General features: G+C 41.1%; 3 protein-coding genes and 1 long non-coding RNA gene across 5 annotated transcripts; 2 read left to right on the forward strand and 2 right to left on the reverse strand.

The window, feature by feature from the left end:
- Positions 1–5,910: 5,910 nt before the first annotated feature.
- LOC115984404 (putative disease resistance RPP13-like protein 1) lies at positions 5,911–19,475 on the reverse strand. The gene is made up of 5 exons (XM_031107437.1): positions 17,239–19,475; positions 6,255–7,320; positions 6,154–6,170; positions 6,008–6,065; positions 5,911–5,925 (listed from the first exon to the last, which is right to left on the reverse strand). The coding sequence occupies exons 1-5, from the start codon at positions 19,362–19,364 to the stop codon at positions 5,911–5,913; spliced, it is 3,282 nt and encodes a 1,093-aa protein (XP_030963297.1). The 5' UTR covers positions 19,365–19,475.
- LOC115984068 lies at positions 9,106–10,704 on the forward strand. 2 transcript variants are annotated; one of them, XM_031106949.1, is made up of 3 exons: positions 9,106–9,480; positions 9,553–9,956; positions 10,036–10,704. In XM_031106949.1, exons 2-3 carry the CDS (start codon positions 9,792–9,794, stop codon positions 10,558–10,560), a joined length of 690 nt encoding a protein of 229 aa, XP_030962809.1. In that variant the 5' UTR covers positions 9,106–9,480; positions 9,553–9,791; the 3' UTR covers positions 10,561–10,704. The 2 variants fall into 2 exon arrangements, with proteins under 2 accessions (XP_030962809.1, XP_030962808.1); XM_031106948.1 differs by having other exon boundaries at positions 9,106–9,956.
- Positions 19,476–21,103: 1,628 nt separating the features above from the next.
- Positions 21,104–23,322, reverse strand: LOC115984304 (clustered mitochondria protein-like). The gene is made up of 4 exons (XM_031107276.1): positions 23,049–23,322; positions 22,794–22,880; positions 22,361–22,495; positions 21,104–21,295 (listed from the first exon to the last, which is right to left on the reverse strand). Exons 1-4 carry the CDS (start codon positions 23,292–23,294, stop codon positions 21,212–21,214), a joined length of 552 nt encoding a protein of 183 aa, XP_030963136.1. The 5' UTR covers positions 23,295–23,322; the 3' UTR covers positions 21,104–21,211.
- A 493-nt stretch (positions 23,323–23,815) lies between these two features.
- LOC115984305 lies at positions 23,816–26,452 on the forward strand. Its single transcript, XR_004090471.1, has 2 exons — positions 23,816–24,003; positions 25,062–26,452. It is a non-coding gene; the product is annotated as an uncharacterized LOC115984305 (long non-coding RNA).
- The last annotated feature ends 587 nt before the right edge of the window (positions 26,453–27,039 follow it).

Genomic DNA, 27,039 nt, shown 5'->3' on the forward strand with positions numbered 1-27,039 from the left:
AGTTTAATATTATAATTAAATTTTTAAAAGAAATGTAGGCACAATTGCACAAAAATTCCATGTAACTAAGTCACACTCAGGAATATTGGACCCGTTTTCCTTTGTATAAATAGGGGGTCCCAATGGGATAAGAAGGCTAACAATTTTCTCTCCAAAACATTTATTGTAGGAACATAAAAATTTTCCATCGTAGACTTTTCACGCTTAAAGAACATGACTTGCCAATTAATCAACCTATAGTTTTTAGTACCTACAGCAATTTCACAACATCAAGAACAAACCCCAGTGTATACAGTGTCAAATTCCATAGTCTCCTATTACATCAAATGAGGGTTTAATTTTTCTCGCAAAGTATTGAATAGTAAAGCTTCTGGGCCACAGTCTCAACTACAACTCTCAATCATGTTGGACTTGGATGACACCTTTCCACAACGTATCATTATGAGATGCAGAAAAAATTTGGAGTGTACACAACGTTTAGTGTGGACGGGAAGAAATTTCATCCTATTCCAATTGGTTAGGTCAATAAGGGACCTATTCCAATTTAATGATCTTGGAGTTTTGTATACAAGTAATAATCAAGGAAACTTCCGCCTAAAAGTCGGACTTTTGGCAAGAGAGAAAATTGATGTCTAAACAAATCAAGCCAACCAAAATGGACTATATTCTTAATTTCTTATCTTGATTTGTTCCATGTACAAGATTTACAATCAATGCTTCGCGTATAAAAGTTGAACATCTTATCTAAAGTTCATCATTTGAAAGCTTGAGAAAAAATTCATTTAAACCAATACAATATATAAATTATAAAGGAATCAAAGAAAAATTGTCAAAAATAATGAAAATTTAATCTGTGCTTAAATTCTTAAAAGGATGAACACAATAACAATATCCTTTTTTTATTTATTTAAATAAAGATAAAAAAAATCTATGCTTATTTTGTACATACGATAAAGCCCTATCACAAAGTTTTTTTAGACTCATGCTGATTAGTGATTAGAAGTTACAAAGGAATAATCATCAATACATATATATATATATATATATATATATAAAGCAGAGATCTCATGCGGGTGTGCATGAGATCTTGCCAAGTAACGATTTAATTTTGCATTTAGCATTTTTTTTTTTACCTCTTTCATTAAGTTTTTTTTTACTGCTACCCAAATATGCAATGAAGCTAAACTAATTTTTAATACCTTAAAATGTATATGTTTCTGTAAGGACTCAATTTGTAACGATCCCAAACTGATATTGGATTCGTACGTTAAAAGCCCAAACAATAAATTTGTAGAGAGTGGGCTAAAAGACTAGGCCTTGGTCACCAGACAGTGGTTAGTCATGATGCTCATGGTGGACGCACAAAGGTGAGCCATGTTTGCCTAAGAAGTCTTTCTCCTCGGCACGGCCTGAGAGGCTCTGGTTCTTGGCCTTTTTTCCCAACCTCCTTTCTGGATTGCTTACTTCTCTTTTTATACTAGCCTTTATCCTCCCTCCAACGTCCACGTGTAGGTTCAGCTTTCTAGGGCTGATACTTGTCCTATCAGTCCATACCCAAAATAGTTGGGGGTGGTTGTAAAAACTGAAAAGTATTGCTCTGTCAGGCACAGAGTATTTAATTGCAGTAATGGTAGCCTTTCCTTTGTCCTTTGTCGCCATATTGTTCAGGGGTCCTTTCTCCATCAATGCGAAGGTGTTCAGTTTTTCTTTAAACTGTTCCTATACCGTACTTGCCCTTTCTTTCAGGAGCGCTTTGGGATGCCGATGACAGAATCGTCCTCGGCTATATCTCTAGGCCATTTGGACTTTCACTGTATGTCCTCGGCAATGTCCCTCCTCGGCTCGGGCCTTGGGCCCTAACGTAAAGTGAGCCAGGGTCACAAGTTCTCTGGCCCCACAGTTTCTTTACTCTAATTTAATTTACTTTTTCTTTATAATATATATACACAATATTATCCAAAACCATCTTACATAAAATATTACAAAATTATCCGTGCATCGCACGGGTAACTTACTAGTTCCTAAAATGGCTAGTAAATTTTTCTAGGAACAAAGGATGTACAATTCTTCTCTATTTCTATTATAATGACAATCAGCTCAATGGTTTAAAGTATATGAGCTAATGCCATTTAGTTCCATAATCCATTCAGAATGGATTTTGATCTTGGCCTTGAAAATGTGGTGTACAGAGAATTAAAATGATAGGTGATGGTTAGGAATATGTTTAACGAGTACCAGTAAAAAAGAGAACTGATGCTGATCCATTTCTTTTTGGCATGTACCGGGCTGTAAAATGAAATTCTGTATTTGATAAACAACTTGGTTGTGTAACAGCATTATACTCCTTGCATGTAGTGGGTCTGCAAAACCAGTCTAAGCATCCACAAATGAGAAGAATCCAAGAATTAAAGAAATGTGGAGCAATTGTTAAATCAAAGCATACTCTACCGGATTGTGTAGAATATATACCTGACTATAACATTCGTTTGATGTAGCAAGCCTACAGTTTTGTGAATGGCAGAAGGTATTGGAGATAGGGTTAACTGGCCATAGCTCTCAATATCGACCATGTCATAGTCTTTGGTACTGTGTGAGTGGTCTTGCAGCAACTATATGCATCCCCTCTTTCCAGACAACTGATGAGACTAGCATACGGACTCCAGAGGTCCTGGTCGATGAGGTATAGAATCTTATATTTAAGGTAATAGCAACAATAAGTCCAATGTCCCCTTCCTTGAATATGGTATTTGCATCTAGCATTCGGATTATACCACGTCAGTAATGGACTTGGTGGAGCCTTAGGTGGCAATGGAGTAATGAGTCCTGTTGAGATCAAATCTAGATGTTTTAAGATAATAAGAGACTGACATTACTAACTTAGCTAGCAGAGCAAATGTCTTCCATAGAAGTTTTTGTTAATGTTTTATATGCTGTGAATCAATATATATGTTTGTTTTCCAATATAGAGGCTGAAATTTTAAGCTACTTTGGCTAAAGTTCCCTTATTGGAGATTGGTTTTATGAATCTCATTGTTGAAAAAAAGAAAAAAAGAAAAAAAAGAAGTGAGTTGGAGTAACTAACAATAAGATCATTGTCAAAAGCTACAAAATTGTTAAGGAAACTTGGATCAGAGTTTGGCCACAGTTCTGCAGGGCATCAAAAATAAATGCTGAGGTCAGTGGCCTTAGGAGAAAATAATGAGAATACAAACAAGTAGATCTGTGTAATATTCAACACAAAATGGAAAAATATGTATATTTTGGTCATGGACCTCCCAGATAGATTTGTATCTCTATTACATTTAGAGTATCAGGTAATTTATCTCTATTACATTTAGTGGCAAAAAGAAAACTATATTAAACAGACATGGCAACAAGCCCTACATAAGCAACATTCTCAAAAGTTTCTTAATTTTCACATTATTGTGATCAATGATAATTAGCAATGAATTATGGTAATTATGAAGATCATGGTCAAAAGCCCCAAAGTTGTTGAGAGAATTTTTATCAAGATCTACCAAAGATATTATAAATGCACAACCCTGTGGTTCATAACAACTCCCATCCTTTCCAACATAGCACCCCCCCCCCCCCCCCCCCCCCCCCCACCCCACCCCAAAAAGAAAAAATTTTCAAGAACTGGATTAGAGCAATCCTGCTATAAAGTTTTAACATGTAGTCAAGAGTTTTTTGTCATACTCCTACCTGTCCTTGACTATTTAATTAAATCTGGAAAAAAAAAAAAAAAAAAAAAAAAGGGTATGAAACTTGGAAGTGCAGTGATGTAGGGATAGATGGAGTACCTGGTTAGTTTGGAGTGCTGCCACTGTTAGTACTCCTTTAACAATACCTTTTCTCTTGAATTTCCTAACCTTACTTCTCTCACCAAGCAAACAACAAGTCCTACAAAATTTAAATGGAAATCAACACCTGTGTGCAATAGGAACAACAGTATAATTGCAGAAAAGTCCCTTGATATTCACATAGAAAATAATCGAGTTGTAGACATTTCAAGATCATGATTCATACTTGATTAGCTTGGAGGACATGTTCTTTTGATCAAATTTCAGTGCTAAAAATGAGGACCACCTGTGGTCATTCTTGCCATTGCTCTTGGGAGTCTTGTCCGGGAAAAAGTAAACACAGGCCCTCAAGGCCAACCTGCAGCTTCAGCAAGTACAAAAGCTTAGGAAAATTCTCTGTAGAAAATTAGAAATATCGAAAGAAGGATGAGGTGGTGCAGCTGCTTGCTGAAATATTGAGGGGAAGATGAGGTTAAATACTTACAGGAAGTATTGGGTGTGGTCCGTGCAGAGGGAGGTTGGGTAGGCTGGCTGCAGGCTCCCTGGAATTTAAAGCAAGGTAATAATTTTCAAAATCACAAACTGAAATCTCATACGACTATTGACAGCATATTGTTGTTTGAAAACATGTAGAATAGTGCAGCACCCCCTGGAAATAAATTAAGAAAGAAAATAAAGAGAATAACAAAAATCAAAGCAGATTCAGAACTGTCTTTCATTCCAAGGCATAACTTGTATCCATGAACTTAAGATTCAACTGGAGTTCGCTCCTAGAAATATAGCCATCCCTACCTCCTCATGCTAATCTCATGAACATTATAAAAGTCAAACAGCAATTGCTGGTAGTCAGCTGATAAATCCATAACATTCACAAAAAAACAAGGATTATCGATAGTCAAGCAAATGCTTAATTCAGTAGTAACCAAAAAACAAAGTCAAAACATACTATTAATCGTTTGAAATTCCCAAGGTGCCAAGTTAAATAATTGTCTAAATAATGAACAAGCTTATTCTGCAATGGACCAAATTAATGCCTCTTCCTAGGACTGGTCAATAAATTGCTATTTCTGCAAAAGAAAAAGAGAATAAATAACAATCATGGTTCTATCATTCACTAAAAAATTATTTCAAATAAATAATAAACTAATAAATGAAATCACTTATTTAGTATCTAGCTGTCCCATGTTACATCATTCCATAACTTTTCCAATGAATAGGGAAGATGAAAGCTGAATTATTTATTTTTTTTGGGTTATATTGTGATACATGAATTTTTGTTTGGAATTAAGGTTTAGTTGACTTCAGTATTAATAACAAAAGCAAAAAATTGGCCATTCCAGGGGGAACATTCTAGTGAATCTATAAGAAATGCAGGGGAAGAAATGAGTTGAGAAAAAATATTGGCCTGACCAAAAATAAAAGGCATAAATGCATAACTAAATAACTAAAACCAAGAAAATAGAATTTTTTTTCCTAATACACAATAATCTTCTAGTTATTTCATAAATGAACAGATTATTGGGAGAGAGAAATTCTCTCTCAAAAAACATGTTTTTACTGCTTCTTGAAGCACATTTCAGTTATGGTGCCAAATCAATATGACAATTTGCCAGTTTCTGTACAACAAGTACTTACCAAACTGTAATATTATGTTGCTGCATGTGAATGAAGAAAACAAGTGATGAGGACTTTGTCTACACTTTCAGTTTCATATGATCATCATCGATTAATATGATGGTGAAGTGAGCAATCTTGCTCCATTCTTTTCCCCTCTTCTCATCGCAGCACTGTTCCTTCAACAAAGGAGACTATTCATCAATCCTCAGTGTCGCAGCCCATCTCTCTAGATAACATGTACTTGAGCTCAAGGCAGAAAGTGATTGTCGCACCATTCCTCATCCAGTCCTTTATTAAGTGAAAATTTTTTCAGATATATTTATCAAAAAGATAAACGTACAAACAAATATAAATGTAATCAAACTAAAATGGGTAGAGTGAAACACTACAACACATTACCTGACTATAAAACAGGGGCGTGGGTCACAATTGATATCTATAAATTCATAAAAGCTATGCTTTCAGTCAAATCGAAAAGCTGAAATTGGACCTATGAGGCATCATTCTGCATTTCACAAACAGAAATGTCATTGCAGCTCATCGGATGTAATTTAGCAATCTGGAAGTTTTGATTGCAGGAGGCTTACTTGGTTTTGTATACTATTGTCTGAGGCCTCAACATTCACACATTTTGTGTCTGAAAACCTACAGAAGAATTGATAAAGATTTAAAAATCATTTATGATTGCAAGCCCAAAGTTTATTACCAACAAACACAAATCAATTAAACAAACCTACAGAGCATCTCTAGCTTTAAAAAGCATATTAATAATTCAGAATTAAACAGAAGAAAGTACAAATTAGTGCAGAAACAAATACCTTATGTGATGACTACACGGTCAATCCTTATGATGGGGACATGAGAAATTTTGCGCCATTCTTTTCCATTCTTTCTCCGATACCGCTTTTTTAGTAAAGGGCACTTATAAATATCTAGAATAGAAAGGGAGGCGGGAAAGCCCTCTTCTGGTAAGCGCTGGAGGTTATCGCAGTTCAAAATCTCCAACTGTTTAAGCAAGGTAAGGTGTTGAAATCCCTTGCCATTGAGTGATGTCAGATGTGGAAATGAAATGTCGAGGCGGATAAGAGAAGTGGGCAACAACGCCTCCTCCGGAAAGGAACCCACTTCTCTGCCGTAATACCGAATTATAATTTCTCTGAGAGAGTGAAGACTCTGTAAACCCCACTCCATGCGTCTGAGAAAGAGTTTCTCGCGCGACACAATTTCAAGCATTTGTAAATTGGAGGGCAAACCCCCTTCAGGAAATGATTCCAGTTCTGGACAATTCATCAAGGCCAATTCATGAAGAGCCGAAGGACTAGGAAGTGAAGCAACAAGCTGGGGACAATATCTAATTTCAATTACACTTAAAGAAGGAAGTAAACTGGGCAGATTTCCCGTAAGCTTGGGACATCCGATAATGCGAAGCTCTCGGAGGGTTGGGAAAACTCCGCCTTCAAATATAAACCATTCCTTCCACTCTGGCATCCATTTAAATGTTAATTTTTCTAGGGATTTGAATGGCTTATTAGTTGCCCAACAGCCATCCCCGTAGAACTCACTATCCACACATGATACTCTGCCCAAACCTTCAATTGAGAGTTCCTTAAGGGCAAGTAGCTGCCCAAGTGGAGGCAAGGAGGAACAGTATCTACAATCGTCAAGCTTTAGGGACACCATATTAGAGAATGAACATGCTCCTAACCAACTTGGATATTCTGCACCGTAATAAGATATGATGGAGAGAGATTTCAAGTTCGTATGAGGACACAACTGCTCAAGCACTTCTCTTTCTTGTCCTGAATCATAGTTCTCATGACCGCTTCCCCATTTCAACTTCAACTCTGACAAGCCCTTCTTATCCTTCAAATTAACCTCCTTTGCATCTCTTGTTTGATAAATGATGAAGCCGAGAATAGTATCACCAGTGAGTCACACGTTCCTCGTACGATCAAACGGCACCTGCACAACGAAAAGGAAGAACCTAGCAGAGAGTACCGGTGTGGTACCGGCCAAACACCCTCCGAAGGTCAAGTTAGAACTATTCTCACTGCTCTAGAGTGCTAGAGAGGGTAAATTATGCGTACCTTGTTTTGTGAGGGTGCTTGGGTTTTTATAGTAGTAGATGGTTGACCTCTCTTCCTTGGAGTAGAAGTCTTTTCCTTATAGGAGTCTTCTTGGGCGTATTTTACGGGATTCTTTCCATATAGGAGTCTTTAGGTTCCTTGAAACGCGGAGAGCAAGTTATTTTACTTATATACGTAAACGGGCAGGTCAATCAACTTGTAGACCCACGCCGTCAGTTTAGGATAACCCCGTCTGCCCAAGTTTTACTCCCGTCTGCCTAATTACTCCTGTCAGTCTAATTTTACTTCCGTCAGCTTCAGGATGCCCGGTTACATGTGTGCTCTTCCTTTACTCCCCCGTCAGTCTTGAAGACATGCTGACGGTACAGTTCCCTCTCGTCAGCTTTGTCAAGCTTGCCCGTCACCCTTATCTAACTAGTTTTATCCTCATCACTTGCCCCCTACTCCATACCTCCGTCAGACTTTGTACTGACGGGTTGTGGAGTTTGTTTTACTGGGATATCGTTCGCGTGGATTTTGTGCATTTAATGCCTTGGACAGGTGGCTTGCTCCTATTGGCTTTGCATTCGACGAGACGTCGCTTCGTCTTTCGCGCCATTTTTTTTATATATAAACAGCACCTCCCCTCATTTTTCACTATTTCATTCTTGCTGATCTTGTGGAGAGAAAGACCGTCGCCCCCCTTTCGTCAGCTTTACTTCCGTCGGTTTATTTGGCGCTGTCTTTTAGAGTCGTCCAGAAAGCCTTCATACCGGTAAGTTTTCATTTTTTCTTTCCTTCCTTCTTCTTTTCCCTTTGTTATTTTGCCTCATTAGTATGGTCGTCAGCCTAGGTACTTAGCTTAAGCCCGTCACTTGTAGGTAGTCAGATGTCGAGTAACGCGTCTTGTGAGGAGTCGTCAGTCCGCGAAGGAGCGGGCTACGACGAAACCTTTGGCTCTGGAGATGAGTCAAACTTCTCCCTTCCGTCAGAGAGAGGGTCGTCAGCCCAATCTCCTGACGACGATGAGAGTTTTGCTGAGGGAGATGAGGATGAGGGAAGAGGGGATGGAAATGGCGAGGATGGAGTGGATGTTGACGGAGAGGACAGTGACGGGGATGAGAGATCCAGTGAAGGGACCTCAGAGGGTCCCGGAGATAATCGTCCCTTCATTCTTCCTGAGGATTGGGCCGTCAACAAATTTTCGCCTGGGATGAGTGACAAAGTTTTTAGGGAGTTACGGGTTCGTTATCAAATTCCAGACCACATTCCCCTCCGTCTCCCTACAGAGAATGAGAGGTGTTATTCCGGGAGGACAGCTGACGTTGGCATGTATGACGCCATGTTTGCTGCCGGTCTGAGATTACCGTTGACGGCTCTACACCGTCAGCTTGCTGACTTCCTTGGAATATCCGTCACCCAGATCGCCCCAAACGCCTGGAGGACTTTTATAGGATCTGAAATCCTTTGGGGCAGTCTTATCGGAGGACACCGTCAGCTCACTTTAGAAGAATTCTTTCATTGTTATAGGCCTCACCACATCGCCTCGTCTAAGGGGACGTATCATTTTAATGCCAGGGAGAAAGGGCTAAGGCTAGTGTCGGATGTGCCAGACTCAAACAGGAACTGGAAGAGTCGGTATTTTTTTGTTGAGGGGACGGATTGGGTTTGCCGTCAGGAGGAGTGGGCGACGATGCCCCGTGGTTACTTTGACAATACCTGGGCCTTCGTCAGGGATTCAGGTTAATCCCGTCAGCTATGAGGCTCGTGTGTTTTCTGAGGCGATGCTAACAATACTTTTTATTTCTTTCAGCTTATACCCGTCCTCACATAACTGACGAGCAGGAGGAGTTTATCCAACGGATTCTGGAAATTCCTTTGGAGGAACGTAAGTGTAGGGATTTGATCACCCTCGACACCCTTCACTTATACTGTGGGGGTCCAGATCCGTCAGCGGAAGCTCGAAAGTTGGAAGAATTTGCACGCCGTCGTGAGTAGGCTTTAATTTATCCCGTCAGTTTTTTATTATTCCGTTACCTACCTTAATGGTGTTCTTTGTGTTGTAGAAATGGACTCTGCGAAGCAAAGGATAAGGGCCGCCGCAGCCCGTCAGAAGGAGGAGAGAAAGAATAAGTAGGCAGCAGGGGAGGCCTCGTCAACTCCAAAGGTCGTCGCTAAGGTGACGAAGAGGAAGCCTGACGGTGATGACAGCCGTCCCTTAAAGAAAGCTGCCGTCACTCCAAGGGACGAACCACTGAAGGAGAAGTCCCTTCCCAAGCCTAGTCATGGTGCGGGCAAGGGGGTGATGACTTCTGCCGGTCCCGTCAGCGAGGGCCCCTGCCGTCTCCTGACTCACAAGGATTATGCCGTCGGGGAGGTTGGGTCCCTGATTAAACCGACGGATATTGAACCTTGTGACCAGGTGGGGACGGAGGAACTAGGGGCGTCAGCCCTTTTTGACCTTACCAGGGTATGTTTACTAAAATTTTGTTTGGGGAAGCTTTGCTTTGCTTTGGTATACTTTTCAACTGACGGATGTGTTTTCTTAGGCCTTGGTTCGTGTCAAGGCCCTTCAAGATCGTTGTGTGGCGAAGGAGGGGGTCGTCACTCGAGTCCGCAGTCACAATAAAAGCCTGATGAACCAGCAAGCTCAGTACAAGGATGCCGTCCGTACCCTCAACACGGAGCTGCAAGAAGTTAAGGAGAAGCTGACGGAGAGCAGTAGTCGGAGTGATAAACTCCAGGAAGAGGTGACGGCGCTGGGCGAAAAGCTGCAGACGGCGGGGGCTGACGCGATCAGAGATTTCAAAGCGTCGCAGGCTTTCTTTGACTCGTGTGGCGAATATTATGGCACCGGGTTTGAAGACTGCCTTCAGCAAGTCGCGTCGGCCTACCCGGAGTTGGATTTATCCGGGATCACCATGGGTGATGGAGACGACAGCCTCCGTCAGTCTACTCCGAGGCGCGACGACAGCGTGGTCCTGGCCCAGCCTGCTGCTAATCCTGCTGCTTCTGATTCTCCTGCTGTGATTGTGGATGCTGACGGCAAGAATGCTGATGTTCCTGCCCCTTAGCTCTTATTTTGTATTTTGGCTATGTATAAAACAGTTGTAGTTGTAATTTTCAAACAATCTTTAAGTGTTCTCTTTGTTTCCCTTGGGCTTTTGTTTGTGTATAGTTGTGTTTAATTTCCGTAACTTTTATATCCCTTTGTTGATGGTGGCCTTAGACAAAATTTTGGTAATTATTCTCGTCTACTTGGATTACGTCAGCTATTTTGCACTGTTGGAAGCCCCCGTTGGCATGAATGTCATGCCTAGGCCTTAAGCTCCGTCGGCTTGATGACCGTTGGTCTACAGCCCTTGCTACTGTTTTAAGGTCGTCAATCTCTTAAATCCGTCATTTTGATGACTCATTATTGTATGTCTTGGTTTGAGGGCTACGTCCATACGATGATTGCTTCATCTAATGGTCGTCAGCCTTTTTAGCTTCTAGCTTCGATGTTTTTAACATCATTTTAGCTCGTCAGTTTCTTAGGACTTGATGTTTTTAACATCCCCCCTTTTTTTTTAGGACCTTGTCCCTATGATGATTGTTTCATCTTTTAGACCGTCGGCTTTTTAGAGATTTTTTGGACCGTCGGCCTTACCTTTGATGTTTTTGACACCTTTTTGGCTCGTCAGCTTTTTAAGCCTTGATGTATTTTAACATCTTTCATGGCCCGTCAGCCTTAGCCTTGATGTCTTTGACATCTTTCTTGGTCCGTCAGCCTTTTAAGCCTTGATGTATTTGACATCTTTCATGGCCCGTCGGCCTTTAAATTTCCCGGACCTTCGGCCTTAGCCTTGATGTCTTTGACATCTTTCTTGGTCCATCAGCCTTTTAAGCCTTGATGTATTTGACATCTTTCATAGCCCGTCGGCTTTTAAGATTTCCCGGACCGTCGGCCTTAGCCTTGATGTCTTTGACATCTTTTTGGCCCGTCAGCCTTTTAAGCCTTGATGTATTTGACATCTTTCATGGCCCGTCGGCTTTTAAGATTTCCCGGACCGTCGGCCTTAGCCTTGATGTCTTTGACATTTTTTTTGGTCCATATGTTATGGATTTAGTGGTTTTGGTTGCGGACTTACTAGATCGTAGAAAAAATACACTAGTAATTTCTGAAAAAACTCCTCTTATTACCATGCATTCAAAAAGTAATTAAAAGTAAATCCTGCCCCTTGGGCTAAAAAGAAGAATTATTGCAAAAAATTAAAGTAAATGATAGTTCTGAGGAGTGAGACTAAAGTCTTGCCGGAATGTAAAATAAAATAAGAAAAAGTTCAACTTCGTGCCGTCGCTCCTACTGGTAGTATTTTCGTAAGTGCTCGGTGTTCCATGGGTGCGGCAGTTTCCTTCCTTCCAACGTCTCTAGATGGTACGTGCCTTTCCTTTGCCATGACGTGACTCTGTAGGGTCCTTCCCAATTGGGGCCGAGTTTCCCTTGGGTAGGGTCCCTAGCGGCTCCCATGACCTTTCTAAGAACAAGGTCTCCAACCTGGAAGTCCCTGTGTCGAACCCGGGAGTTGTAATGTTTAGCCATACGGTCCTGGTACCGAGCGAGCCTTTGTTCTGCTATTGCCCTGATTTCATCTATCAGGTCCAACTGTAGTCGCATAGCTTCGTCATTTTTGTTCCCGTCGTGGTTGTGCACCCTGTAGCTTGCGAGCCCAACTTCTGCTGGAATGACTGCTTCGCCTCCGTACGTCAGCCGGAATGGTGTTTCTCCTGTGGGTGTTCTTGCTGTCGTCCTGTAAGCCCATAACACGCTTGGCAATTCATCGGGCCATATACCCTTTGCCCCCTCGAGCCGAGTCTTGATAATTTTGAGCAAGGATCGGTTCGTAACTTCGACTTGGCCATTAGCTTGAGGGTGGGCGGGGGAGGAATAGTGGTTCTTTATTCCTAGTTGCGAGCAGAAATCTCGAAAGGAGTCGTTGTCGAATTGCCGTCCGTTGTCCGAGACGAAGACTCTAGGAATGCCAAACCTGCATATGATGCATCTCCAAACAAAGCTTCGTACGTTTTTCTCCGTAATTGTGGCCAAAGCTTCGGCTTCTACCCATTTTGTGAAATAGTCGATGCCTACCACCAGGAACTTTAGCTGTCGTGCTGCTGTAGGGAAGGGTCCCATAATATCTAAGCCCCACTGTGCGAACGGCCACGGGGCCGTCATTGGGGTCAGCTCTTCGGTTGGTTGCCTAATAATGTTGCTGAACCTTTGGCACTTGTCACAGGCCCTGACATAGGCTTCGGCGTCCTTCTGCATGGTGGGCCAAAAGTACCCTGCTCGCACCAGCTTGTGTACCAACGATCTGGACCCTGAGTGGTTTCCGCAGATTCCTTCATGTACCTCTCTCATGACGTAGTCTGCCTCTTCCGTACCCAAGCATCTTAAATATGGTCGGGAGAAACCTCTTTTGTAAAGGACGTCTTTTATTAGGACGAACCTCGCCGCCTGGACCTTAAGTCTCCTTGCTGCTTCCTTCTCGTCTGGTAAGACCCCGTTTTTCAAGTATGAAACTAACGGCGTCGCCCAGCTTCTGTCGGAGCATATTTCCTGCATGTTGCTGAGGTTTATTAGTGGAGAAAGCTGTATGAAGGAGAGTACATTACCAGGGATGACCATTTGTTCTGCTGAGGCGGCTTTCGCAAGGCGGTCGGCTCGCTCGTTTTCTTCTCTAGGAATTTGGACGACTTTAGCTTCTAGGTCATCCACTCTCGCCTTTACTTCACCAAGGTACTTCTTCATCTTTTCGCCCTTGCACTCATAGTCTCCATTTATTTGGTTAGTGATGACCTGTGAATCGCAATAGATGACTACCCTCGCGGCTCCTGCCGCTTTGGCAAGGTCGAGCCCTGCTATCAGAGCCTCATACTCTGATTCATTGTTAGTGGCAGGGAAATCAAGACGGACCATACATTCAATGGTGTCTCCTTCGGGCGATAATAGCACAATGCCGGCCCCTGCGGCTTGTCTGTTAGATGACCCGTCCGTATATATGCTCCATTGAGGGGACTCTACTGCCCCCTTGTCTTCATCATGAGTGAACTCAGCTATAAAGTCGGCGATGACCTGTCCTTTGATGGCAGTCCGTGGGCGGTATTGAATATCAAATTCGCTCAGTTCTATGGCCCATAGTGCCAATCGTCCCGCGGCCTCGGGACTGCTCATTGCTCGCCTTAAAGGCTTGTCAGTCAGGACGTTCACCGTATGGGCTTGGAAGTATGGTTTGAGTTTGCGGGCTGCCGTAACCAATGCAAAGGCAAGTTTTTCCATGGGCGGGTATCTTTCTTCGGCCCCATGAAGCGCGCGGCTTGCGTAGTACACGGGCTTTTGCACTTTCTCTTCTTCTCTGATTAAGGCCGCGCTAACTGCTGCGGGGGAGACGGCTAGATAGAGAAAAAGCTCCTCTCCCGGCTGCGACGGGCTTAGTAATGGTGGGGAGGAGAGGTAAGCCTTCAATTCTTCGAAAGCTTGTTGGCATTCGGATTTGGTTGTACCCCGAGAAGGCGTCCATAAAGCTCAGCAGCTGGTGTTGAGCCATGGAGTCTACTAGGATATCGACCCTGGGGAGGGGGTAGCTATCCTTGGGGCAGGCCTTATTGAGATCGGTGAAGTCCACGCACATCCGCCATTTCCCGCTTGCCTTCTTCACCATCACCACATTTGCTAACCAGTCGGGATAGTATACTTCTCTAATAAAACTTGCTTCCCGTAACTTTCTGACTTCTTCTGCTATGGCTCGGTCTCGCTCGGGGGCAAACACTCTCTTCTTCTGTCTGATAGGTGGAAAGGCGGGCGATACGTTCAACCTATGCACCATGACTGAAGGATCTATTCCCGGCATATCTTCATGATCCCACGCGAATACGTCCTGATTGCGTCTGAGGAAGGTTATGAGCTCCTGACGGATGGTGGTGTTAGCGAGCGTTCCGATTTTGGTCGTTCGACTAGGATCGGAATTGTCAAGGGGTATCTCTTCCAACTTCTCGACCGGTTCTGTTACCGTCCGGCGCTCTTCTATGCTTAAAGCCTGAACCTGATCCTCCATTTCCATCATGGCTATGTAGCATTCGCGTGCGGCCATCTGACTCCCGCGCAGCTCGCCTACTCCGTAATCAGTCGGGAACTTGATCATTAGGTGATAGGTGGAAGTTACTGCCTTCCATGAGTTGAGCGTGGGTCGCCCGAGGATAGCGTTGTAGGCTGATGAGCAATCGACCACCAAGAATGTCACGTCCCTGGCTATTTGCTGAGGGTAATCGCCTACCATGACGGATAATGTTACTGCGCCTAATGGGAATACCCGGCTCCCGCCGAAGCCAACAAGCGGGGTGTTGGTTGGGATCAACCGCTCTCTGTCGATCCTCATCTGCTGGAACGCTGTATAGTATAGAATATCCGCTGAACTGCCATTGTCGACCAGCACCCGGTGCATGTTGTAGTCCCCCACACGCAGGCTGACGACGAGCGCATCGTCATGTGGATGGTGAAGGCGTCGCGCGTCTTCCTCTGAGAATCCGATTATGGGACCTTCTCTCCGTGCTATTTTTGGCACGACTCCCGTCAGCTGAACATTTTGTACCATCCGAAGATAGGTCTTGCGGGCTTTCTTGGATGACCCGGCGGCAGCCGTTCCCCCTATGATCATCCTGATATCCCCGATCGGAGGCCTCGGTCGCTCATTGTCCCGTCGGGGGTGCTGGTCTTGTGCGGGGGGATCCGCTCTCTCCTTGCTAACGAATCTCTGCAGCTTTCCTTGTCTGATGAGGGCCTCAATCTGCTGCTTGAGGTCATAGCAATCAGCCGTGTCGTGGCCGTGGTCGCGGTGGAAACGGCAATACTTATCCCTAGAACGTTTGTTGGGGTCGCTCTTCAGTTTTCCTGGGAACGTCAGAGCCTCTTCGTCCTTGATTTGCATAAGGACTTGATCCACCGGGGCTGTTAGCGGAGTGAAGCTCGTGAATCTTCCCCCCATTGGTCTAGGGCGTCTTTCTTCCCTCCGGTCTCCTGTTCTTGTCTTCTTGCGGCCTTGGTCCTGCCGATTGTCTTCCTGTCGTTTTCTTTTCCTGGGCTTCTCTTCCCGAGCTAGTAGGGCATCTTCAGCGTTCATATACTTCGTGGCGCGGTAAAGAACTTCCGACATGGTCTTAGGGTCGTTTTTGTATAGGGAAAACAAAAACTTTCCCTTCTTCAAGCCATTCGTGAATGCCGCAACAAGGATCTTATCGTCGGCTTCGTCGACTGAGAGTGCCTCTTTGTTGAAGCGGGAGATGTAAGCCCTTAAAGTTTCATCTTCTCGCTGTTTCATGCTCATCAAGCACGCTGTAGACTTCTTGTATCGATGGCCTCCAATGAAGTGTGCGGTAAACTGAGCGCTGAGCTCTTTGAAGGTGCCGATGGAGTTTGGTGCCAGTCGGCTGAACCAAATTCTCGCTGCGCCCTTCAATGTTGTGGGGAAGGCCCTACACATGATGGCGTCCGCTACTCCTTGAAGGTGCATTAGGGTCTTGAAGGTCTCCAGGTGGTCCAGCGGGTCCTTGACCCCGTCATAACTGTCTATTTGTGGCATGCGGAATTTGCTTGGTAAAGGGTAGGAGTTGACGGTGGCGGTGAACGGCGAGTCAGTTCGGTTGACAAGGTCGTCCAGGTCGCTTGATACTCGTCCCTTGAGAGCATTCATCATAACCTCCATTTGTTCCTTCATGGCCTGCATCTCCGCGATAACAAGTGGCGGAGCAATCTCTGCGAGGGAGGGGATGCTCGTGTTCTGCCGTTCTGGTTTGCTCGGGGCGTTGCTGGCCTGGGGGCCTTCCTGATTTCTCCTGTCGGCGCTAGTTCCCTCTTGCTCTGCTCCTTGGTTGTTGGGGGCTGCATTCTTCTGTCTCAGTTGCTCTTCTAGGTCGTGATTTTGTTTGGTGAGGCGCTCTACGGCAGCGGCGAGTGTCCTCACCTGTCTTTCAAGAGCAGTCGTAGGGGCTTCTTCTTCTTGAGCGTCGTTGGTTGTCGCCATTGAGCGAGTGAGTACCATGTAACTCTTTTGTCTAGGAAGCGAGAACGTGCTACGTTTCCCACAGACGGCGCCAACTGATGAAGCCGAAAATAGTATCACCAGTGAGTCACACGTTCCTCGTACGATCAAACGGCACCTGCACAACGAAAAGGAAGAACCTAGCAGAGAGTACCGGTGTGGTACCGGCCAAACACCCTCCGAAGGTCAAGTTAGAACTATTCTCACTGCTCTAGAGTGCTAGAGAGGGTAAATTATGCGTACCTTGTTTTGTGAGGGTGCTTGGGTTTTTATAGTAGTAGATGGTTGACCTCTCTTCCTTGGAGTAGAAGTCTTTTCCTTATAGGAGTCTTCTTGGGCGTATTTTACGGGATTCTTTCCATATAGGAGTCTTTAGGTTCCTTGAAACGCGGAGAGCAAGTTATTTTACTTATATACGTAAACGGGCCGATCAATCAACTTGTAGACCCACGCCGTCAGTTTAAGATAACCCCGTCTGCCCAAGTTTACTCCCGTCTGCCTAATTACTCGTGTCAGTCTGATTTTACTTCCGTCAGCTTCAGGATGCCCGGTTACATGTGTGCTTTTCCTTTACTCCCCCGTCAGTCTTGAAGACATGCTGGCGGTACAGTTCCCTCTCGTCAGCTTTGTCAAGCTTGCCCGTCACCCTTATCTAACTAGTTTTATCCTCATCAATAAACGTTTTCCAAGTTTGATATACACAATGATCCAGAAAGATGTGGAAGCTCTCCTAACTCTTTAATGCTACTCCCACTATGTTTTTCTTTTCCCACACAAAGAGCACTTAAATTTTGAAGACTTCTTAATTTACCCATGTGCATTGGCATCCCTTTCAAAGGGGTCCCTCTTATATCTAGGTGACGTAAGTTTACGAGTCTTCCCATGTTTGTTGGCAACTCTACGAGGGAACAACAATTTCTCAATAACAAGGTTTGCAAATTATACAAACCACACACAGAATCAGGCAAGCCTTTGATAAAGGTGCCATTAAGATTCAAATAGCGAAGGTGTTTCAAATTTCCAACAGAATCGGGCAACACATTTATTAATATGTAGAGAGACAATGATAATACTCGTAAACATTTAAATGTGCATAACAAATCATTTATCTCCATTGTTGATATAAAATTAATCCTGAAATTTGACGTAGATGGCGATTTTAGTCCCAAGAATGTTCGCAAATTCTTAGCTTCATAAGACTCCTTAAATTTCTTAGGGACAACAAATTTAGTTGGAAAATATGACAAATGACGCATCTTTTTTGTAATTTCATGTGAGTTATCAATCTCCAACCTAAAACAAAATTCTCCAGATATAAATTTTGCTAAGTCATTAAAAAGGTCATGCATTATGAAACATAGTTCATCATTATTTGATCGTTGAAAAAATGATCTCGATATTAGCTCATCAAAGTATTGTTCACCTATTTCTTCCATGCTTCCATTTCCCTTGGGTTTCAACAATAAATCTTCTGCCATCCACAACAAGACTAACTCCTCCTTTGAAAATTCATAATCCTTTGGAAAGATTGAACAATAAGTAAAGCATCGTTTCAAATGTGATGGGAGGTAGTTGTAGCTCAATCTTAGAGCTGGAAGGATACTACTTTCACCTTCTGGTAGATCCCATATATCACTCTCCAAAATATGATTCCACTCTCTTAGGTCTTGTTTAGATTGCAACATACCCCCAACTGCTTTTGCAGCTAAAGGCAAACCTTTACACTTACAAACAATTTTTCTACCAACTAGTTCTTTATCTAAATTCAATTCTCCATTCTTAAATGCATGCTTTGCAAATAACAACCAGCATTCTTCATCAGACAATTGCATTAGATGATGAATTGAAATAGGCTGCACAATTGTCGCAACATTTTCACTACGTGTTGTAATAATGATTTTGATCTCTTTTGCCCCACATCTAAGCATTGTAACTAACTTATCCCAAGCAATATATTCCTCATTCCAAACATCATCTAAAACAAGGAGAAACTTCTTTCCCTTTAAGCTCTCTCTTATTCTAATTTGTAACAAATTCAAGCTATGAATGTCACAGTTAGACGAAGTGATCTCTTCAAGAACAGTTTTTGCTATTCTAAAACTATCAAATGTGTCTGAAACACAAACCCATGCTTTGAGATCAAAATTCTCCTTTACTCGGTTGTCATTATATACAAGCCGAGCAAGGGTTGTTTTACCAACCCCACCCATGCCCACTATAGGAACAACACATATCTCATCACCATTTGCATTATCTAATTGCAACTTCTTAAATATCTCCTCCTTATCAATATCTCTACCATACACACCATATTCTTCAGGACAAGAAGTTGTTAATTGTCGTGGTGGTAGTGGTACTCCACCGGCAACTTCTATCAGATTATGGACCTTCTTTTGTTCTATGAGTATTTGTAATACACCTAGAACGTTTTCTAGCTTTGACTGTATCTTTTTGTCAAATAAAGTAGAGACAAAGCGCCATACCTTTTTAGTGCGGGTTTGGAGTTTAGCTTCTGACTTGGATCGTAAGGCTTCAGTGGCAATCTCATCCAGAAGGTCATCTGCAACATAAATAGCATCTTTAAGCTCGTCCAGCCATTTTTTCACAGCTGAGTTTGTAAATTGCTTCTCCTCTGCATCAATGAGCACTGAATTAGCAGATAACAGCACAAACTCCAAGTTTTGTAGCAATTTCTTATTGAGTTTCCTTCCCTTGCAGTAGTCTATGACCTCATGAGAAGCCAGTCTATCAAGTGCCACCTGAATAATTGAAGTGGCAAGTGCTTGTCCCAGGAAGACAGCCATGGTCTCTTGTTGCTTGAAGAAGGAAATAAAAAAGCCAAAGGGAAGCAATTGCAATTTAGGTAGAAAACCAGGGGAGAATGGCTTGCAAAGTGATAGATATATAATGAATGGCCCAGACCCGGTTATAAGCACAACAATTGAGAAAGAATTTGACATTACTTGCCTGTTACACAAGTATTGTAAACTTTGCATTATTTGAGATAACCTAGAATGAGACAGTTGAAGACTTCACATCCAATCATATCTTTCCACCCACCCCGTAGAGAGTTTTTATTTTTTATCTTTTTTTCAACCAAAATAAAATAAAAATGTGAAAAAAAAAAATGCATTGTCAATGAAGGAAAAAAAATTACCTTATAAACCAATCTCATGGATCATTCCTCTCATATTTGATGGTCCCCACACACTTGAAGACTCACATATTGTAAAAGGGATGCACCATAAGACAATCTCATAAGAAAATTTTCCTATAAATAGGGGAAAACCCACATGCTATAAGAGGATGCACCATGAAACAATCTCATAAAATAAATTTTCCTATGGATGGAGGTCATCGCATTATGCATCTCTCTCAAAATGCAAATAACTCTGAATTTTTTTTTAATGATGAAGCCTCATCATGTTTGCTAAACGGGACCATTCTTAATTTATTACTGCCTATGAACGTGACTTTTGCTAATGGTTGGAATAAATGCTACGAATGTGACTGTTGCTGTTGGTTTGGATGAGTGCTGCATTAGAATTTGAAAGTTGCCTGTTGAACTTATGTCATATTTTGGAATAAGGTAACTTGTTTTTATTGATTTGGAGTACCACCTCAATTTTAGTTAAGTAAAATTTTCCAATGAATGGAGGATTTTCTTTATCAAAACAATGATTTCTAAAACTATACAAAACAAAGAAGTAAAAAGAGAGCTGATTCTCAAACAAAGGAAATAAGCTCATCTCATATTTGAGGGAAATTAACACTGTTTTTCATATTAAACATTGAAATGCTTTCACATGATGCCCCAAAATTGCTCAAAATTTAATTAAAAATCAAAAGATAGGAAAACTGACAAGTTCATTCTTCAGTCAGAACCTAGAAGAATATATTTAATCTATTGGCATGAGAAATTGCTAGCATGATCTCCGGAGTATATGATCCTGATTATTGGTTAAAACGAAAAGGAATACCTGTCGATCAATGGGCACATCTCAATACCCTTTATAGCTTCTGAGAGCCTTTTCAAATAGGGACTACAAGCTACTGTTGGACACCAACGGGATTGTTCATCATTCTGACGCCACTACAGTTACATATTAAATTTAAGGTTTTTTTTTAAATTTAATTTATTTTTTAAAATTTTCTGACATGGCTTTTAAAAAAATATTAAAATGCTGACATAGCATTAAAAAAAAGCCAAATAATATTTTTTTAATAATATTTTAATTGCCACATCAGCATCACGTCAGTTAATAGGGTGTTTCGTCTGCCACCTAGGACTTTGTCATTAGAGCGCTGACGGTAGAGACAAAAACAAGATCGCATTTTTGATTTTAGGGACTAAAAGTGGTGAAAAAAAAAAGTTAGGAACCAAAGTGGGAATAACGTGAAAATGTAGGAACGAAAATGAGTTTTATGCCTAAATTTTTTTTGATATAGCATAATAAGTTTACTCAGATGCAACCCAAAAAAAAAGTATTTTTATTTTAAATAATTTTTGCAGGAAATGACTCGTTCAACCTTCTAGAAATATCCAGTGTCCTTGTAGAGACTTGATAAAAACTGATACCTGATATTTGAGTTTAGCAAATTCTTGTATGTCTGACCATAGAGTTTCTGAGCTAACATTCATAAATGACGATTAATTCATCCTTGCAGACGCCCCACCATTAAACCTTCCTTGCCCCTTAGAAGGCTTTCCTGAAGATTGATGGCCTCCTTGGTCCTAAAAAAATATGAAACATAAAGAACAGCCTTGGGTCAAGATTTCTCCATCAAGAGTAAAATTTCATGTTACCATTTCCATTTAAGAAAATTGAGTGAATTTAGGGTGCGTTTGATTCGACTTCAAACGAATTCCGGAAATCAATTTCCGGAAAATGGAGCGTTTGGCTGTGACGGAAAACGTTATTTTCCGGAAATCGAATTCCGGTTGACCGAAATTTGAAGCCTTGACCACGGAAAATGATTTCTGTCTTCATTTTCACTTCAAATGACTTCCGGAAAAAGAGAGAGAGAGAGAGAGAGAGAGAGAGAGAAAAGAGAGCCCAGATCAGAGAGAGAGAGGGACGATCGCGCCGCTCGTCCGACGATCGCACCGCGCCGACGAGCGGCGCGGTGGACGATCGCGATCGTCGATCGAGCGACGCGATCGACGATCGTGATCGACGAGCACAGACGAGCGCGCTCGTCTCTCGTCGATCGACGATCGCGATCGACGAGCGCGCTCGTCTCTCGTCGATCGACGAGCGCGCTCGTCCATCGCGATCGTCGATCGACGAGCGCGCTCGTCCATCGCGATCGTCGATCGACGAGCGCCGCTCGTCGGCCGCTCGTCGGACGCTCGTCGGCCGCTCGTCGGACGAGCGTTTCGCCGGATTTGATGTATTTTCTGGTAAACTGATTAAACGAACCAAACACCAAAATTAATTTTCCGTAAAATGAATTTTGTGACAGCCAAACACATGAAAACATTTTCCTTTCCGGAAAATAGCATTTCCGGAAAATAGCATATTTTCCGGAAATGATTTTACGCGAACCAAACACAGCCTTAGTAAAGATTTCAAATTCTAAACATCATTTAATATTTTAAGAAAAAATTTAAACTTTCTTCTGAAGAAAAAGATGCAACTTTATTGCTTTGATTGTTGTACAATTACAATGACAGACCACAAACTGAGGGAACATATGGCCTCAAGAGTTAGCTCACAAAAAGCTCAAAGCTGAAAAGCAGTAAAAGCCAAAAAAAACCATAAGAAATCCTGAAACTATTGATCCATGTTTCACATACCTTTTTGTGGGTTCTGGACTGCATATTATTGGCAACAACTTTTGAGCCAACAGCTTGAATACTTCCAAAAAAGCAGTTGAAGAAATGTGATATAGCTGGCGCAATATCATGATCCCCTACATCTCTCAAAACATCCTGCTCCAGAGGGAGTCAGTTTAATCAGACTAGGAAGGGAAGAGTGGATGTGAACAGGAAATGTGTTTCCACATGCATGTGTGCAAGCTATGCCAGACCGCCCTCTTGTAGGCAAAGTTGATGGTGTCTATCTCTAACACCAACGGCAGGAAAAAGATGTCACATTTTACAATTGACATAGTAACATGCGACACCTCTTTGCAAATTATTGTGGTGAAACTGTGGAATTAATTGAAACAATGTAGACATTTTGTAACATCATTTATAATGTAGAAGCTGCTTAGATTATGCTTATCACCTTGAGGATGTGCTTTGCAGACCTAACAACAATCTCATTAGAACAAAGATCCCACAAATGTGGTAAATGTTTTGTCCCATCAGCCACCTGTAGCAAAGCTCCAGACATGTCAAAAGCAATACAATCATTTGCAGAAAGATGGAAAAGTTATGAACATGATAGCTTTAACACAAATAATAAATTTCAATTCAGGCATTGATTTGTATATATTTTCCATAGTCATATGCTAATATTTAAGCATTCACAAACGCTTGCTTTTCCAATATAGCGAACATTAATTCCATGAGCATGGAGCGCTTCAGTTAATGTTTGTCCATCCATAGGTGAAACTTCAAGCGTGCAAAGATCTTGTACAAACTTTGGAAGCACAACATTTGTAAGATATGAACTCACTTTCCTTACATTTTCTTCATCTTCTGCTATGTCCTGGTGAAGGCAAAGGGTCAAAAACAAATCAGATATTTCTTGCTTGGGAATAAGCACAATCCTTAACATTCTCATCCCTGCCTTCTTTCGTTACATCCTGTGAACAGAAACAGAAAGAACAGAAATTGTAGATTACTAAAAGGAAATTCAGGGCACAAGCTATTTCTTATTATAATATATACCGAACAGAAATTGAACTGGTATTACATGATGATAGTAACATAAACATGTGATTTATAGTTTCATGCCCAAATCCAAGTAAATACACAATTCCTTAAATGAAAATGTACCCCCACAACTACTGCACCCACCAGATTTTTTTCCGTTAATTAATTTTAACAAAATATAAAAATATATACTTTAATTCAACCTTGGAATTTGCTTGTAACACCCCAAATATTTTTTAAAGAAATTTTTCCAATGAGAATAATATCTAAATTGGACTTTATTTTTAATCAGTGTGGTTAATTATTTTATAGAGGACTTATGAATACTCCAGTGATTTTTGGGGCTAGATGAAATATGGGAGGAATCTTAAGGGTGGAGTGGTAATTAAACAGAAGAAATTTTGGGGGCAAACTTGTAATTAAGCCCTCTCCCATAAGTCTACACGTTCTCTCTCTCTCCCACTTGTCTTCTCTTTTGTAATTTCTCTCTTCTTGTTCTCACTGTCCTCCATGGCTGATCCATTGAAGGCCCTATATCCTTACCACCAATTCAATAGCTTGAATCCAACAAGCATGATCTTCCATGAGTTTTGGCTGCCCCAAACAATGATTTTAAGGTAAGTTTTCCATTGACCCACTTCCTTGATTATTTCGTTTATGGCTCAATGCTCATGTGGGGTTGATCCAATGGATGGGGATAACACTTTGGTAGGGTTAACTACGATTTTTGGGATGTGGGTATGTAATAGTTGGTATTAGGGTATTCAACCATGGAGGTTTTGGGCACTTGGTTTATTGGAAGAAGGAGGGGCTGACTTTTATGTGTTTTATGATGATTTTTCTGTTTTGAGTTGAGTTGTTGTAATGATTTTTGTCATGAAGTTGATGAAATGTTAACTATTACTTGTTGTAGTGATTTGAGAATGTGCTTGTGCATGCCAAGTGTTTGCTATATTGCCTATATGAGTTATGAGATTGAATTTCTTGACTCTTGTTGTGATGACTATTATATGAGGTTATAGGTTTCATTCATAGTTTTTATCATGTGCTAAAATATGTAGCTTTGAGGTTAATCAAGTCTAAAAGTTTTTGGCATGATATTTAGATTATAGTAATTTTATTTTGGAATTGTAAATCTGTCAGTAACAGATTTGAGTAAGCTGCATTACATGATTTTTAATAAATTATAGAAAAATCATTTTGAGCCGAATTTTTGGTGGTACATACTACACATATAAGAGCTTATCCCTATTTAATTTCAAGTTGATCGGATAATTTTTTATAGACCAAACGGTTTTTACAAAAGGGCTGACCTGCTGTGTAGTGAATCTGAAAGTATGACGAGTATGTAAGGATTTTGTGAATTTAATTGAAACCCTTGTTGAGTGGGTTGGCTTGTAAATTCCTTGTACATGTGTTTTATTTAGTTAACTTTAATAATGGTTTGGTTTAATCTCTTGCAATAGTGTATTAAAATGTTTTGGTTGTGTTATGGTCCTTTGGATCACTTGTATGCTTGTTTGATGTCCCTTGGGAATAGGTGCCTTGGGATAGTCAAGTTAGGTTTTAGGCCATCGATTTGATTTTAGGGGACCATTTTCGATTTATGGAGACAAGTTTGAAGGTACTTTGTGATAGGCCTTGTTATTGATAGGCTTGATCGTTGTGTTTCTAGGTTTCGAGATTCTTGGTGATGGACCTAATTGGATTGCTTGCTTAGGTGGTGGTGCCCGGTTGAGGTAAAATTGGTTGGCCCCCTGAGGTAAGTAACTTTTAATGGGATTTTTTGAAAATGACCACATTGCATAAACTTTGTTTTTGGGCAAACACATTTTGGAAAATTATTTGTGGAACTATATTTTCTTAATAGGTATTGTGTTGTGGCCCTATTATATATGATTGTATATGAAAAGAGCATCATGTTTAATATTGAATATGGGGAAATGCATGATTTGTTAGTATGGAAGAGATAAACATCTTTGATATAATTCTTGGGAATGGATTTGATGCATTGTTTGCAAATTCTAAAGATGTTTTATCTTGACTTGTGATATTTTAGAAATGGATAGAAAATGTTATTGACAAGAAATGATTTTGAAAAATTTGGGAACCTTGTGAATATATTGGGTATTTCAAAGGTTTTTGTGTAACTACTTGAAATTGGACTGTGTTTTGAATTCATGTAATCTGTGAGCTCTTTATGTTTTACCCTTATGCTGTTATGTGTGATTACCCGGTGATCACCTAGCTAGATACTATAGTCTATGTGACATTGGTATCTTAGCACCTGTCTTTGTGACGGCATATGAGTTCCGTCTTTGTGACGGCGTTGAGTTTCGTCTTTGTGATGGTAGATTAGTTCCGACTGTGTATCGGCAATGAGTTTTGGTTGTGTGTCGGTGATGAGTTTCGTCTTTGTGATGGCAGATTAATTCCGGCTATGTGTTGGCAATAAGTTCTGTTTTTGTGACGGCAGATGAGTTCCGTCTTTGTGACGACGCTGTCACATGGCCTTGGGTTGGATTTTCAGGTTTTAAAACGATGTTTTCATAGCTCACAGTAAATAGTATGTAGTTTCATGTTGAAATATTTTGAGAAATCTTGGTGCTATATTCTTTTAATCATTCTTGTCATTTTATTAAGAAAAATAGTCTTTAATAATCCAAATGGAAATTCCCAAAGTATAACATGTTTTGTAAGATGCCCATTAGCTTATCCCACTCTCCAACAGTTTTTCAGATAACTTTGCTATACCTTGGGCATAGAGCTTGTTTTATTGGTGGTAATTGGAGCATCATGCTAATTGAGAGATTTATGCTATGATTGGTTGGTGACTCAACTTCCTAAATTTATTGAGGCCATAGCTAATTCTATAGGAGGTTGGGCCCTTGAGGTTTGTTAGCCTTGGGCATAGTAGGCATAGATTCTATTGTCGTGGTTGCCTTTCCTTGGAAGGATTGTGATATGATGTTGATCCATTTGGAATTTTGGAATTTTGTATATATTTGGAGACGTTATTTGTAATTCATATTATTTGTAAATGTGTTATAGAGTTTTGACTTGTAATATGGAGATTTTAGTATGGTTATTTATCCTTACCATGTGTTGAGGAGAAGAAAACACAAAATATATATATATATATCTCTTACATTCTCTCACTTAGTGGTTCTTCTCTCACGCTTTGGATCCTTTTGGGTTTGGGGCGTGACATTGCTGATTCTATAGGCTCGTAAATATCCCATTCACTGAACACTAGTAAATCAGAAATAATAATGACACAAGAAACAGACCATAGGCATGATGGAGGTGCTACTCCAGAACAATATCCATAAAAAAAATAATAATAATAAAAAGGAGAGAGAGAGCGAGAACACGCAGAGTTACGATTTTGAGTATGGCGACCTTCACTGCAAGAAAGAGGCAAATTGCTAAAAATTACTCCAATGGGGGTTAAGTGTATAACTCAATCTGTTGCTTCAACTATAGCAGCTATATTCACACCAAAGGAGCATCTAGAAACCCAAGCATGACAGATTCTGCTAATTCAAGGGCATTGAGATATTGTCATTTAATAAACACGCATGCATTACAAACAAAGAAAAAGTTCCAACCACTGCTAATTCCATTGTGAATCATACCGCAACATATATAAT

This window comes from Quercus lobata, chromosome 4 (genome assembly GCF_001633185.2).
Source record: "Quercus lobata isolate SW786 chromosome 4, ValleyOak3.0 Primary Assembly, whole genome shotgun sequence".
Taxonomy (NCBI): Eukaryota; Viridiplantae; Streptophyta; class Magnoliopsida; order Fagales; family Fagaceae; genus Quercus; species Quercus lobata.